The 16,072-nt window shown below is 41.5% G+C and overlaps 1 protein-coding gene across 2 annotated transcripts in view; it reads right to left on the minus strand.

The window, feature by feature from the left end:
- The window catches only part of LOC140713665 (uncharacterized), a 159,157-nt gene that overhangs the window by 80,453 nt on the left and 62,632 nt on the right, over positions 1-16,072 (minus strand). For both annotated transcript variants that reach the window (XM_073024038.1, XM_073024037.1), the window contains one exon: positions 4,948-5,137. In XM_073024038.1, the coding sequence (XP_072880139.1) occupies positions 4,948-5,137 (190 nt within the window). The remainder of the gene's footprint in view (positions 1-4,947; positions 5,138-16,072) is intronic.

Raw genomic sequence — 16,072 nt, forward strand, 5'->3', positions numbered from 1 at the left:
TCTGCAGCACACTCCATTCTCCTTCCCATATCCTGCCAAGGCAAACTTGCATCCAACTCCCCTCCTGACACAGGTCATCGGGTTTGTGGGGGTTTGGCCAGGGTTAATCAGGTGTGCCTAGGGTTAGTGGGGGTGTGGCCAGGGTTAATCAGATGTGCCTAGGGTTAGTGGGGGTGTGCACCCCCTTGGACTTTAGGATTAGGTTTGAGGCTAGGGTTGGCGGTTGTATATGTTGGGTTGGGAGAGTGGGGGGGTGTGCCCCTTTGGGCTTTAGGCGTAGGTTTGAGGGTAGGAATGGCGGATGTATGTGTGGGGCTGGGAGAGGTAAGGTTGTGGAGATTTGTGTGGTGAGCTATGAGGTGCTATGGCGGATAGGGCAGTGCAGTGGAACCAGTTTAATCTGGCCTCGCATTAAGGTTAGTGTTAGGATTAGGGTTAGGATGCGAGTATGTGGGCAGTGGGCAAAATATCCCTCTAGTGTTTGTGATCAACACAGAGGCAGTCCTGTAATACAAATCTAGATCCCAGCAAATAACTCATTGAACGAAGACACTATTCTCCTCTGTCAATTAGGAGCAGATTTCTTTCTCTCTATCCACGTGCATATTCTTAGAGTCAAAGAATCAAACACGAAAGCGGGTCCAGAGCCTGCTTGCCAGTGTCACAATGACATCCCACTGACACCCCGCTCACCTCCCCAGCTACTTTCACTTCAGCACACAAGTGCAAACGACCTCAACTACCAATGGGAAGGCCACCTTCAAGGGGCAGCAAAGCAGTACGCCCGCCACTGGCCCTGGCTTTCTCTACAAATGAATTGCGAGATGAGGAGACGGTGATTCAGTGAGAATTGCTTGGCCCACATTAATGACGCCACAATTCCGCAGATTTGTAAGTAGAGGGAAAGAGAGAAAAATAAATAAATATTGGTATTACTATTACTCTTTTGTTGACAAAATACCTAGATACACTGAAACATATTGTTTGCATGCCATCCAGTTTATTCCATAAATAAGTATATTGTGGGAGTAAAAGGAAAATCAATGCAGAATATAGTGTTAATGTTACAGGAAAAAATGCTGTGCAGGTAGATAAATAAAGTGCAAGATCTAGAGAGTTCATCTTTTAGCATTTGAGGAAAATGAGCTATTTAAATCAGCCTAGACATTTTAGCCTTGGGTCAATCATTATCAGTCTGACATTCTCACCAGCTTGCAGAGGTACAAGCCGGTTGTCTTCTCAACATACAACAGTTTCTTACTGCCATCTGCAGTCAATATCCTGACATTGCACCTGTGAGGTGGCCATAATGAAATTTTTAAACTGCCAACACTCAGACACTTTTCCCTGTCCTTTCTCCACATGTTCAGATTGTTGTTTTTTTGCTTAGCTATTTTACCCCTTCATTTTATGGAGTCCACTCCCGTGGTTCTGGTGGAACATTGTGGGTTGGAGAGTTATTTGTGCCTGGAAACAGCCACTAAATATAGGACGCAATGAAGACTCACCCCACTGCCTTAGTCCAATAACACAGGGCTTTTGTGTGCGAACCCAGAAATTAGGAGAAGCTGATTGTGGTACTTTGCCATCAGCACACACTAAGTGTTAACAATGCTGGCCACATGCTGGCATTAACCAACACTAAGCGATTGCAATGTCTGTACCTAGCAAAGGGAAGATGACCCCCAAGTTCAACAACTCCAGGAAATCTTTGGGCGGCTTGTGACTATTGACACCAACAATAGTAGTAAAGAAATGGAAAGGAACATGTCACTTCAATCACGGTGACCTCAGCCGGAAGAGATGTTGTCTGAGAGAAACTCTGTCTTCTTAGAGAGGACACAAAGGGGCCAAAGGCTTTGAAAGTGAGACTGCCAAGCTTCCACAATTATCCAATGATCCTTTTGCTTCAATTGGTTTTAGTTATGTCAGTTACACACAAGACACAAGAACACATAGGAGCAGAATTAGGCCACTCTGCCCATCAAATCTGTTCTGCCATTCTATCATGGCTGACTTATTATCTCCCTCAACCCCATTCTCCTGCTTTCTCCCCCTAACCTTTGACACCCTGACCAATCAAGAACCTATCAACATCCGCTTTAAATACACTCAATGACTTGGCCTCCACAGCCATTCATGTTGATGAATTCCACAGATTCACATGCTAAAGAAATTCCTCCTCATCCCCATTCTAAATGGACATCCCTCTATTCTGAGACTGGGCCCTCCAGTCCTGGACTCATTCACTACAGGAAACATCCTCTCTGCATCCACATCCACCCTACCTAGATCTTTCAATATAAGATAGGTTTCCTTTAAACTCCAGAAAGTAAAGGCGCAAAGCCATCAAACACTCCTCATATTTTAACCCTTTCATTCCTAGAATCATTCTTGTGAACCTCCTCCAGATCCTCTCCAATGCCAGCACATCTTTTCTTTGATAAGGGGCCCAGGACTGCTCACAATACTCTGTGCCGTCTGATCAATGTCTTATAAAGCCTCAGTATTACATCCTTGCACTTACATTCTAGTCCTTGCAAAATGAATGCTAACATTGCATTTGCCTTCCTTACCACCGACTCAACCTGCACATTTGCCTTCAGGGAATCCTACAGGGTATTAAGGATAGGACTGGGCAGTTTAAATGGTTCGGCACAGAGTAGACGGGCTGAAGGGCCTGTTTCTGCGCTATACTTTTCTATCACTCTATGACTCCACTATCACCTCTTGGCATTTTACACCACTCCACTCTCCACCCCCCCCCCCCACTCACCTGCCTATAAACCCCCCTCACTTGGATATATCATCCAACAGAACTTACTCCACCCCTCCCCCCTCTTTTTATACTGACTACCTCCCCTCTTTCATTCCAGTCCTGATGTGGGGTGTCAATCAAAAACTCCAATTTTCCATTTCCATGGATGCTACCTGGCACGCTGAGTTCCTCTGGCTTTTATGAGCTGCTCAAAACTGTGACCTTTTCACTGCCATTGTACATGTCTGCGTTCCTCAAGTGTAAACACTGAGGAACTAGAACAAATTGGGGGTTGTTCATCAAAGATCTGAAGTGTCACGGCACAGAGGCTCCCTGGCAGAGTCCATTGGCTCTCATCTTTAAGTAGGGAATTCCAGAGCAAGGGAGCTCCACCAATAGTGGGAGCAGTGGATCCAGAGAAAGCAAGATGAGAAGTAAATCGTCTCTCATTCCCAACTCTAGAACTTGTGGAGCATCTTTAGATGACATGTCCGATAACAGAGCCAACACCAACAACAATAAAATAAACAAGAGAAAATGCCCTTCACCAGGACTGGGGGGAAAAGATGAGGAGTCCAAGTAAGAAGGTGGGGGAGGGGAGGAAGAACCACAGGGTGATAGGTGAAACCTAGATTTACTAGAATGTTACCTGGGTTTCAGCACCTAAGTTACAGAGAAAGGTTGAACAAGTTAGGTCTTTATTCTTTGGAGCGTGGAAGGTTGAGTGGGGACTTGATAGAGGTATTTAAAATTATGAGGGGGATAGATAGAATTGACGTGGATAGACTTTTTCCTTTGAGAGTAGGGGAGATTCAAACAAGAGGATATGAGTTGAGAGTTCAGGGGCAAAAGTTTAGGGGTAACATGAGGGAGAACTTCTTTACTCAGAGAGTGGTAGCTGTGTGGAACGAGCTTCCAGTAGAAGTGGTAGAGGCAGGTTCGGTATTGTCATTTTAAAAAAATTGGATAGGTATATGGACAGGAAAGGAATGGAGGGTTATGAGCTGAGTGCAGGTCGGTGGGACTAGGTGAGAGTAAGCGTTCGGCACGGACTAGAAAGGCCAAGATGGCCTGTTTCTGTGCTGTAATTGTTATACGGTTAAACCAGGAGGGCGGGAGGGGTGAAGTAAAGAGCTAGGTAGTTGGTTGGTAAACACCTGCACTTCGTCCACTAGAAAAAGCAGGATCTCCCAGTGGCCAGCCATTTTAATTCTGCTTCCCACTCCCATTCGGATATGTCCATCCATGGCCTCCTCTACTGTCATGATGAGGCCACACTCAGGTTGGAGGAGCAACACCTTATATTCCGTCTGAGATGCCTCCAACCTGATGGCGTGAACATCAATTTTTCAAACTTCTGATAATGCCCCCCCGCCCCTTCACAATTCCCCATCCCCTTTTCCCTTTCTCATCTTATCACCTTGCCTGCCCAGCACATCCCACTAGTGTTTCTCACTCTCTTCCTTTCTTCCATGGCCTTCTGTCCTCTTGCATCAGATTCCCCCTTCTCCAGCCCTGTATTTCTTACACCAACCAACTTCCCAGCTCTGTACTTCACCCCTCCCTCCTTCCCATCTTCTTATTCCAACTCATCATTTTTTGCCCAGTCCTGATGAAGGGTGTTGGCCCAAAACGTCGACTGTACTCTTTTCCATAGATGCTACCTGGCCTGCTGAGGTCCTCCAGCATTTTGTGGGTATTGCTCCAATAAAATGAAAACCATTTGAAGAAAAAATGTAATCGATACACAAAAGATGAGACTGCATACTCAAGAAGAACGCAGTGATTGTAGGTCAGGGTCTATTAATGATATCCTCTTTAATTTCCCCCAAATGTTATTAACTACAACTGGACTACAATGGACTTTGTTTGTTCAGTTTTATTTCTTATATTATTTTTGCATAACTTATATACAAGTTAGGTTTTTCTTGTGAGCATTGTTTATCTGATGCCAAGTCCCTGTGCTGTTGCAACTAAATCTTTCATTGTCCTTGGCATGCATACACATACTTGTGCATATGACTGCATTTGCTTCTGATAGTTTCCACTTTATTGATTGCTCAGTGATACTAAATGTGAATATTTGAGTTCTCTTGGGACAGGTCAAATTCTTTATAGTCTCTGAGAGAGGAGGCACATTTCAAACACTGCAAGCATCTTATCAGTGAACACCAGAGAACAGAACTCACCATTTTCAGGACTGAGCTTTGGGCTTCCACTGCCGTTCTTGTCGGGCTTCACTTTGACAGGTTTTGCATGGAATGTGGATTGTTCTCTGGCTAAAACTTGCTCCTTCTTTTCTTTCCTCTTTGGAGATTGCGACAGGGTCAGTGGATATACTTCACTCTCAGCCCCTGTAGAACGGATTTGCCGATCTCCCTGTTAATTCAATAAATCTAGATGAGTAATTATTTCATCTGTGGCTGTGCAATAATTATTAAAATGGAATTACTATCCATTTTGATGTCCATTATTAAAGTTCTTTATGTCTGGTTAGAAAAACTGTGCAAGGTGCTGCCTCTCTGCAGACAAGTTACTGAAGTGCTGCCTGTTTTTATTCGGGAACAGTGGTATTTTTCATTAGTGAGAACTTATCTCCCAGCACAGTTGTACTCATATAGTCTGGTTCATCAGTCTCCGTGATTGTTTGAAAAACATAAGAGGATGAAACAAATAACTTACCCTGAAATTTGAGGAGAAGCTAAACTCAGATGTATCAGTGTTGTAGTGGAATAAATGAATTACAGAGCCATGAGAGAGGAGTTGGCCAGAATTGATTGGAAAAGAACACTGGCAGGGAAGAGGGCAGAGAGCAATGGCTGGAATTTCTGAAAGCAATTCGGAAGGCACAGGAACTTTACATCCTAAAGAGGGAGAAATATTCTAAAGGAAAGATGACACAGCCATTACTAACAAGAGAAGTCAAAGGCAACACAAAAGCCAAAGAGAGGGCATATGATAGAGCAAAGATTAGTGGGATGATAGAGGATTAGGTCGCTTTTAAATACCAACAGAAGGCAATTGAAAAGTCATTAAGGTAGTAGAATAAGAAAATAAGCTAGCCAATAATATTAAAGAGGATACCAAAAGTTTCTTCAGATACATAAAGTACAAAAGAGAGGTGAGAGTGGATACAATGCTGGAGAGGTAGTAATGGGAGACAATGAAACAGCAAACAAACTGAATAAGTATTTTGCATCAGTCTTCACTGTGGAAGACACCAGCGGTATGGAGGAAAAAGGGTCATGAAGTGTGTAAAGTTACCTAACTAGAGAGAATGTTCTTGGGAAACTGAAAGGTCTTAAGGTAGATAAGTCACCAGTTCCAGATGGTGTACACCACAGCGTTCTGAAAGAGGTGGCTGAAGAAATTTCAGAAGCATTCGTAATGATCTTTCAGGAATTACTAGATTCTGGAAAGATTCCAGAAGACTGGAAAATTGCAAATGTCACTACACTCCTCAAGAAGGGAGAGAGGCAGAAGAAAGGAAACTATAGTCTGACCTCAGTGGTTGGGAAGATGTTGGAGTCGATTATTAGGGATGAGGTCTCAGGATACTTGGAGGCATATGATAAAATAGACTGTAGTCAGCATGGTTTCCTCAAGGGAAAATCTTGACTGACAAATCTGTTGGAATTCTTTGGAGAAGTAACAAGCAGGATAGACAAAGGAGAATCGGTTGAAGTTGTGTGCTTGGATTTTCAGAAGGCTTTTGACAAGGTGTCACACATGAGGCTGTTTAACAAGCTACACACCCATGGTATAACAGAGAAGATTCTAGCACGGATAAAGCAGTGGCTGATTGACAGGAGGCAAAGAGTGGGAATAAAGGGAGCCTTTTCTGTCTGGTTGCTAGTGATTAATGGCGTTTCACAGTGGTTTGTGCGGTGACTGATTTGGATGATGAAATGGATGGTTTTGTCGCAAAGTTTGCAGACAATATGAAGATAGGTGGAGCGGCAGGTAGTTTAGAGGAAGCAGAGAGGCTACAGAAGGACAGACAGATTAGGAGAATGGGTAAAGAAGAGGCAGGTGAAATATGGTGTCGGGAAGTGTATGATCATGCACCTCGGTAGAAGAAATGAAAGGGTTGAATATTTTCTAAATGGAGAGAAAATACAAAAAAACTGAGGTACAAAGGGACTTAGGAGTCCTTGTGCAGGATTTTCTAAGGGTTAATTTGCAGGTTGAGCCTGTGGTGAGGAAGACAAATGCAATGCTAGTATTCATTTCAAGAGGACTAGAATATAAAAGCAAGGATGCAAGGTTGAAACTTTAAAAAGCACTGGTGAGGCCTCACTTGGAGTACTGTGAGCAGTTTTGGGCCCCTTATCTAAGAAAGGATGTGCTGAAACTGGAGAGGGTTCAAAGGAGGTTCACCAAAATGATTCCAAGATTCAATGGCTTGTCATGTGAAGAGTGTTTAATGGCTCTGGGCCTATATTCACTAGAATTTAGAAGAATGAGGGATGCCGTTGTTGAAACCTATCAAATGGTGAAAGGCCTTGATAGAGTAGATGTGGAGGGGATATTTCCTATAGTGGGAGAGTCTAAGACCTGAGGACACAGCCTCAGCATAGAGGGGTGACCTTTTAATATGGAGATGAGGAGAAATTTCCTTAGCCAGAGAGTGGTGAATCATTGGAATTCTTTGCCACAGGATGCTGTGGAGGCCAAGTTTTTACGTATATTTAAGGCAGAGGTTGATAGATTCTTGATTGACCAGGGCATGAAGGAATATGGGAGGAAGGCAGGAGATTGGGGCTGAGAGGTAAATTGGATCAGGCATGATGAAATGGTGGAACAGACTCAATGGGCCAAATGGCCTAATTCTGCTCCTTTATCTTATGGTCTTATGTACTTGCAATCACAGCACATATTAAAAAAAATACTTGGAATATCCAGTATCACAGAAAATTAGAAAGGACTCACTTTTTAATTAGCATTAAGGGAAATTTTGCGGTGAGCCGTGATAAACTATTACAGTTAATAACTAGCAGCTCAGAAAGACTTGGCTGAAACCTCGTCTGCACTAATAGATTACAGTTAAGGAAAGAAATCTCCTTTCATTTTGCTTGGATTTATTCCTTTACTTCTATTTAACATTGTCTTAACATTAACATTATCATTAACATTGTCATTAACATTACCCAATTTTCCTCGGGATCAATAAAGTATGTCTGTCTGTCTAAAGTGTAACATGCTGTAAGGTTTCACTGCTAATGTAATGGTTTCTCTGTGGCAGCAATGTTTGGGTTATGACTAGAGATAACAGGGTTTGGAATGCTGGGGCTATCCAATGAGAGAAATATTGTTCTTTCTTGCGAACCTGGAAGAGAGATCTCTTCCTTCATGGTCTTTTGCCGGGGAGAGATGAGGAGAGAAGACGCAAATGGAGAGAGTTGGTAGACTGCCGGACAGAGTGGACTTGGAGTGAGGGTCCGAAGGTTAGCAACAATTGGAGGAGGTCAATAGCAGATGAACCGCTTATCAGTGAGCTCCACATTTGCACATTAGACTATTTCATGAGAATAGGCCCTTTTTCTTTTTTTTGTTTCCTTTACTAACCATAGACGTAGTCAAATTAAGAATTATAAAGCTCAATCGATTAATCGCATATTGTGTACTGTTTGTTATTTCAGGGTACTGATTTGTAACAGGGGACTCATCACACAGCATCCACACAAACGAGATTTCTTAAGCTTGGCCGGGCCGGGGGCTATCACCCCCTATATTAAGGCGCTAGCCGAAGCAAGAGTTACACAAAAGTAAACTTTCAAACAATTATCTTGTTATGTGTGTCAATACAACCAAAAATGTTAATACTCAGAAGATTCCTTTTATACAAACGTGCATTTAAATTAGGATATTGTCCAATTTACATAATAGCTTTTATCCATCCATAATGTAAAATAGTGCCTTTCTAAAATAATGGGAATGATATTGCCAGAGGGCTAGTACCTTTAACTGGAGGATGAAGGGAAATGCAGAGTGAGGTGCTGGAAATAAAGTACGTTGGTTAGAATTTTTTCCCAGAGCTTTGCTTGTGAATGCACAAGCAAATGGAGCACTCCCAGGAACCCCTGTATCTTCATTCACCAGCTTTATGGACTAATTCCAATCATTGTCTCTCAGTGATCTTGAAGGACAAAATATCACAGCACCTGATACTCTACCTTCTCCCAGCTTCTTATAAATGCATACATGTGTTGCTTGGCACGTTTCCTGGTGGTACCATTTTCCACATCAATAACCATTCCCTTGGTTAGGAAGTTGTTCCTGAATTTCCCTTCAATTTTTAGTGACTCCTGCATATTTGTAGGCCTCGACTTAAATCACCCCAATATCATATCTGTGTAGCCCCTTCCAACTGTTTAGTTTTGTAACTTTAAAGATCTCTAGAGTTGTGACAGGTCTTCTTGCCGTGCCTATCCCTCCTGTAGACTCCATTGATCCAGCGGTCTTCTCTTGACTCTGTCAACTAAGCATCCCATGAACTTTGGCTCATTAAAAGTATCCATAAAAAGCTGACCTACACACACTTGCAAAAAAAAAGCCACAGATCTAGCACTTGGATGCTTTATCTCTCTCAATTAACACCCCAGATATGGGTTTTTTTTTGGCAAGATTAGTGGTTATTCCTCTACCGACTTGGCAAAATTGCTTTGATACAATTGTGACATTTGTTCGTACTACTTCAAGCCATATCTTTTAGTCAGCCACATTGGAATTGGAGGCAAGTTACCAACAGAACAGACAGGGCAAGGACAACATGTATCCTGCTCTAAAAGGCATTAATAGATGAGTCCATTTTGAACAATAACACCTTTAATGTCAATTTAATGTGTCTATATTTTCCCATATATTCCAATCTCAGACCATCATGGAAGAATATGAATTCTTAGTCTTGGAATACCACCTGGTCCACTGTTATAATTGTGTGTAAGATTCAGTGTCTCAATAGCTTTAGGGACGACTGGTTTACATTTCTTAATTCTCAGGTGTATGAAGGTTTTGTACATTAGTGCAGCCAGACTCTATGTCCAAAAGCCTTACACAGAAAATGTCTCAAAGTTAAAAGCTATCTCAAATCCTTAAGTAAGAATTTTACCTTATTCTTGTGCCCTGAACCGAGCAAACAGAAAGCGAACTCTACCTTCACTCTAAGATATACTCACTGTTGAGTATAGAAAGACATTTCTGTTTTTTCACATTCCCATCATACAAAAAAACAATTGTATTAGAGAAGGACTAAGTGGAATCCTACAGACTCCCTACAGATTAGTGCTGGTCAGGTTCACTTTTGATTACCGTAAGCAAATCTGAACTCCTAGGAGTTTGAGAAGAATGATTTATGAAGCCCTGTAGCATCAATTTATGAATTATTAAATCAATTTGGAAGAATTCTCCTGTTAGAAAATTCTCTGACCCAAAGAATTAAAAAGGGATTTTTAAAAAGGAACTGTAAGATACAGAAAGCCATGAATTAATTCTTCAACCATTGAGCATCTTCACATTCAACAGAAGTACATTCGTCTCTCCACTCCTAAGAATGAAACCTTAAATTCAGATGGAAGGTGAAACACTTGCTTAAACTAACTAAAAACAAAAACAAATTATATTTGATCAGTTGTCAACTCACACTACTGGATCTTTTTACTGATATGCAGTTGTTATATCCAGCATATATCTGGAATTTTGAACTGTGGAATCAATTCCAATAACAATTTTTGTAACTATACCACTATCTTTTTATCATCATAATTGTACTTTGCAAGAATTTGTTAATGACTAACTCATCCCAGTAATTCATCCCTGTAACTCAACTGGAAAAGTACTTCCACCAAACAAAACTGTTGAAAAATGGGTAAGATAAAGAATTACTGAGATTAAATTCAGGCACAATCATCACAATACAACCCTGTGACATCGACCCCATCTCCCTCCCTACACACGTGCACACACTCACCTAATGCTTTTCAGAGCTTGTCCAGTTCACACACAAGTGCCAAGGATATTTTATGTCCACTTAAGGGAGGTAACAGGGCTCGAAGTTTAGCATTTAATATGAAAAATGCACCTTGACTGTGTACTAACTACTCCAATAATAGAGCCTTGGAATATCAACCTACATTTTGTGGTGAAGTTCCGCTATACGTAATCTAAATCATAATCTACTTTGAGCATAAATATTACAAATATTATATCCCTTCAAATCTTAAAATTTTATTCACTTCTTGCACAATGTAAATGATTCTCCAGAAATAATTAACAAAGTGGAACATCTGTTTAATTTGGCATTATAATCAGCTCCAACATGTTGGGCAAAAGAGCCTGTTATTCTGTTGTAATTTTCTATGTTAGTTTGAGTTCAAGTTCAGTTTATTGCCCTTCAACAGTAACCACGTATACCACCAAATAAAATTATGTTCCTCCAGACCAAGGTGCGCATTATAGTACATATAACTCACTCACTCACACACAACACCAAGTAATACTGCCACAAATAAATTAACAAATAATAAGGTGCATTTAAAACACAAGTTAAAAAGTGGCAGTGTAACACTACTGGTGTTTCATTTGTGATGAAACCAGGGTGTAGCAGGGAGTACAGTCGTGTAACGGCCTGGGGGAAGAAGCTGTTTTCCATCCTGGCAAAATCCTCGTGAACCTCCCCTCCACTCCTCTCAGCTTAATAGAATCCTTTCTATAGCAATGTGCCCAAAACTGAACACAATACAAGTCCCCCCCCCCCTTTACAAAGGTAGAGCGTTCCTATGAAACCTTTCTTAAGCCGAAATGGCGTAAAGCGAAGAACCATTCATTTATATGGGGAAAGTTTTCATAAAAGCAAAAATCCTCTTTGTAATGCGAAAACAGGTTACTAATGTGGGTCTTTTGTAAAAGCAAAGTGGCATAAAGTGAGCATTTGTAAAGCGGGGGACACCTGTATTCCAAATGCATCTCACCAAAGTATCATGGGTTTGATTCTCTGCAGCAGACGTCTTTCTCTATTCTCTTCGAGATGACTATCTGTGCTTGCTAGGCCTTTGTTATTGCATCTAAATAAATTAGATTGTTTACATGAACTAGGCCCTTTCAGACTGGATGAGAGTTGCTAAATTACTTATCACATATTCCACTTCACAGGAGTCATTTGAATGCTGTGGAACAGGGGCCTGGCCACCTCTGCTCCACTGTAACTGCTCAGTTCTATTTATTGAAAAAAAGTTGGAAGTCACTTGCACTTGAACAATGGAACATACAAATCGAGCCAGGGAACAAAGGGATCTATGCAAACAGACATAAGCAATGAAAATATATAGAACTGCCAATGCTGGAAATCTGAAACAAAACATTCATAAAATACTGACCAAGCAATATCTGCGGAGAAAGAAATGGAATGTGCAAGGCGCTAACCTTTATGGTATCAGTTCACAGGCAGGTATGCTTCAAGAGTCTGAGGAAGTTAGTTGTAACTTTAAGGAGCGGGTGGGAATTGCCACTGGTGGGGCATATGGAGTATGAGAAGGAGGAAAGTAAATTAATTTAAAGGTGATGCAAGATACCAAAAGACATGAGGTTACCTAATGTTGTTACTTCATTTAAGAAGGGCAGCAAAGACATGCCAGGTCTCAGACAGGCCAATCAAACCTTATGTCAATGGTAGGAGAATTATTGGACAAAATTATAGATGATTGGATTAATGTGCAGTACATTTGGAAAGGCAAGGACTGATCAGGTATAGTCAGGATAGTGATGGGAACCCTAACTCATTACTTCGAGACTTTTCAGTCGCTAATTACAAATAGTGATGAAGGCAGGGCAGAAGGCATTTTCTATATGGAATTTGAAAGGTCATGCATGGAATTCTGGTCCAGAAGATTAAAGGTGAACTGGCTTGGAGTTGGAGTTGCAATGAAAAAGGTACTTGCTGGCTATGCCAGCTCTCAGAGCACACACACCAGTCCCATTGCCCCACTTCCTTCCTGATAACCTACTCTCACACACGTGGCCATCAACTCCCCCCGCCACCCCCAGACTTCTGTAGTTCCTGCCACTCAGCTACACAGTGGGCTATCTACAATTAACTTGTCCGCACGTCTTTAGCATGTGTGAGGAGACGGAACATCCAGGGCAAACCCAAGCAGTTGCAAAGAAAATTGCAGCTCAACATAGACAGCAACCGAGATCAGGATCTAACCCCATTTTCTGGATCACTAGCTACTACACCACTGTGCTATCCCTGTGCCTAGTGAATCAGCTGTTTAGTCACGCAGCAATCAGTTACATGCCGATATATGAAAGGAGATCATGTTTTACACTTCAAAAGGTAAAGATGGTTACCCTGAAAGAAAAAGTTCACTCCAAAAAACGTGCTTTTTCAGAAGTGTGGCTCAGGAATAAATAGCACCACCTTATTGAATTTGATGACATAAAGGGAGTTGGGATGGTCCCTTTTTGCAGCATTAACACTTTTCGTCTCATTATTAATTTTATCAGTACCAGTTGCCTTCACAAACACTGCATTATTTCAACATAGCTTTGATTACTATTCATTCTTAGGACCAGGTTCACCTTGTGAGTCTATCTCTGACAGCCTGCAGTACATTAAGAAAGCAGCCGTGCTTATTCGTTCAAGTCCCAATACAGTGTGTCTTTTGTCTGAGGAGTTAAATGGATGATCTGCCATCCTTATAAAGTGCGCAAAGAAAATTCATGTCCCCGTTTTAATGAGTTTCTCCCTGGTATTCTGGTCAATGTTTATCCCTGAAATATCATCTCTGAAACAGGTCATGAACTGCACATTGATTGTACGTTAATTGTCTACCAGTTTGCCAGTGTTGCAATAGAAAAGTACTTTGGGGCTTCCTGAGGCTGTAAAAATTGCTATTTGAATGCAAGTTCTTTCTTTATTGCATTGCAGTCCTCTTATCTTCTGACTGCAGATTGCATTTCTTTTTTCACTCATTTCATCAGAATCTATCCTTACAAACCCTATTTTTGCAAGTTACTGCAAAACATTAATTAACCACTAATTAGTCATGATAATATATAATGGGGGGTTACGGATTCTATTATCATGTCTGACAAAAATAAAACGAAACCCTGGCTGCGAATGGCGATGAGTGACAATGAGAGCTGAGAATGATTAATGAGGGAAGCCCAACAATATCCAACGAGAAAATTCACCCATTAATCAAGAAAGCCTCAGAATTTGTGCAAATGCCCTTATTAACCCATTCCATGCAGGACAATTGCAACAACCTGCCAATGCTTGTGGAATCCAAATCCTTACATGCCTTTGATATTGTTCCTGTGTTTGTATTGCAAACGTCCTGGCATCTCCACTTTTAAGTCTGCCCTTCACCACCAGCTCCTGTATCAGACATGTCTGCAGTTAATCTACATCTGTGGATTGGCTCAAGTCCTCCAAGCTGGCTGGGGCCAGTACCATCAGCAGGAGACAGATGAGAATCAATAGGAACTTTGTTGGGGTTCGGGGGGGCTGTAGAAGGAGAGCAGAACGTCAGTGTGAATTGGTTTATTGATGCAAGTGGGACGAGGGAGGTGGAGAAAGATGACTGCCTGTGTGAGCAAAGCAGTACTGAGGTTAGACAGGACTGGCAGTAAGGAAAGAGAAATGGCTGTTTATATTAATAAAGTAAAAGTGAAGAAGGTTGGACATCCTTCAACATCCAGGGATATTCAATATTCAGGAGGGATAGATAGGGAAGAAAAGGAGGTGGGGTAGCATTGCTGGTTAGAGAGGAGATTAACGCAATAGAAAGGAAGGACATTAGCCTGGAGGATGTGGAATCAATATGGGTAGAGCTGCATAACACTAAGGGGCAGAAAACGCTGGTGGGAGTTGTGTACAGGCCACCTAACAGTAGTAGTGAGGTTGGGGATGGCATTAAACAGGAAATTAGAAATGTGTGCAATAAAGGAACAGTAGTTATAATGGGTGACTTCAATCTACATATAGATTGAGTGAACCAAATTGGTAAGGGTGCTGAAGAAGAGGATTTCTTGGAATGTATGCGGGATGGTTTTCTGAACCAACTAGAGAGTAGGCCATTCTAGACTGGGTATTGAGCAATGAGGAAGGGTTAGTTAGCAATCTTGTCGTGCGAGGCCCCTTGGGTAAGAGTGACCATAATATGGTGGAATTCTTCATTAAGATGGAGAGTGACATAGTTAATTCAGAAACAAAGGTTCTGATCTTAAAGAAGGGTAACTTTGAAGGTATGAGACATGAATTAGCTAAGATAGACTGGCAAATGATACTTAAAGAGTTGACGTTGGATATGCAATGGCAAGCATTTAAAGATCGCATGGATGAACTACAACATTTGTTCATCCCAGTTTGGCAAAAGGATAAACCAGGGAAGGTAGTGCACCCGTGGCTGACAAGGGAAATTAGGGATAGTATCAAGTCCAAAGAAGAAACATATAAATTAGCAAAAAAAAGAGCGGCACACCTGAGGACTGGGAGAAATTCAGAGACCAGCAGAGGAGGACAAAGGGCTTAATTAGGAAAGGGAAAAAAGATTATGAGAGAAAGCTGGCAGGGAACATAAAAACTGACTGTAAAAGCTTTTATAGATATGTGAAAAGAAAAAGATTGGTCAAGACAAATGTAGGTCCCTTACAGTCAGAAATGGGTGAATTGATCATAGGGAACAAAGACATGGCAGACCAATTGAATAACTACTTTGGTTCTGTCTTCACTAAGGTGGGCATAAATAATCTTCTGGAAATAGTAAGGGACCGAGGGTCTAGTGAGATGGAGGAACTGTGGGAAATACATGTTAGTAGGGAAGTGGTGTTAGGTAAATTGAAGGGATTAAAGGCAGATAAATCCCCAGGGCCAGATGGTCTGCATCCCAGAGTGCTTAAGGAAGTAGCCCAAGAAATAGTGGATGCATTAGTGATAATTTTTCAAAACTCCTTAGATTCTGGATTAGTTCCTGAGGATTGGAGGGTGGCTAATGTAACCCCACTTTTTAAAAAAAGGGAGAGAAAAACCTGGGAATTATAGACCGGTGAGTCTGACATCGGTGGTGGGGAAAATGCTAGAGTCGGTTATCAAAGATGTGATAACAGCACATTTGGAAAGCGGTGAAATCATCGGACAAAGTCAGCATGGATTTGTGAAAGGAAAGTCATGTCTGACGAATCTAATAAAATTTTTTGAAGATGTAACTAGTAGAGTGGATAGGGGAGAGCCAGTGGATGTGGTATATTTAGATTTTCAAAAGGCTTTTGACAAGGTCCCACACAGGAGATTAGTGTGCAAACTTAAAGCAC

Source organism: Hemitrygon akajei, chromosome 20 (genome assembly GCF_048418815.1).
Source record: "Hemitrygon akajei chromosome 20, sHemAka1.3, whole genome shotgun sequence".
In the NCBI taxonomy this organism is placed as follows: domain Eukaryota; kingdom Metazoa; phylum Chordata; class Chondrichthyes; order Myliobatiformes; family Dasyatidae; genus Hemitrygon; species Hemitrygon akajei.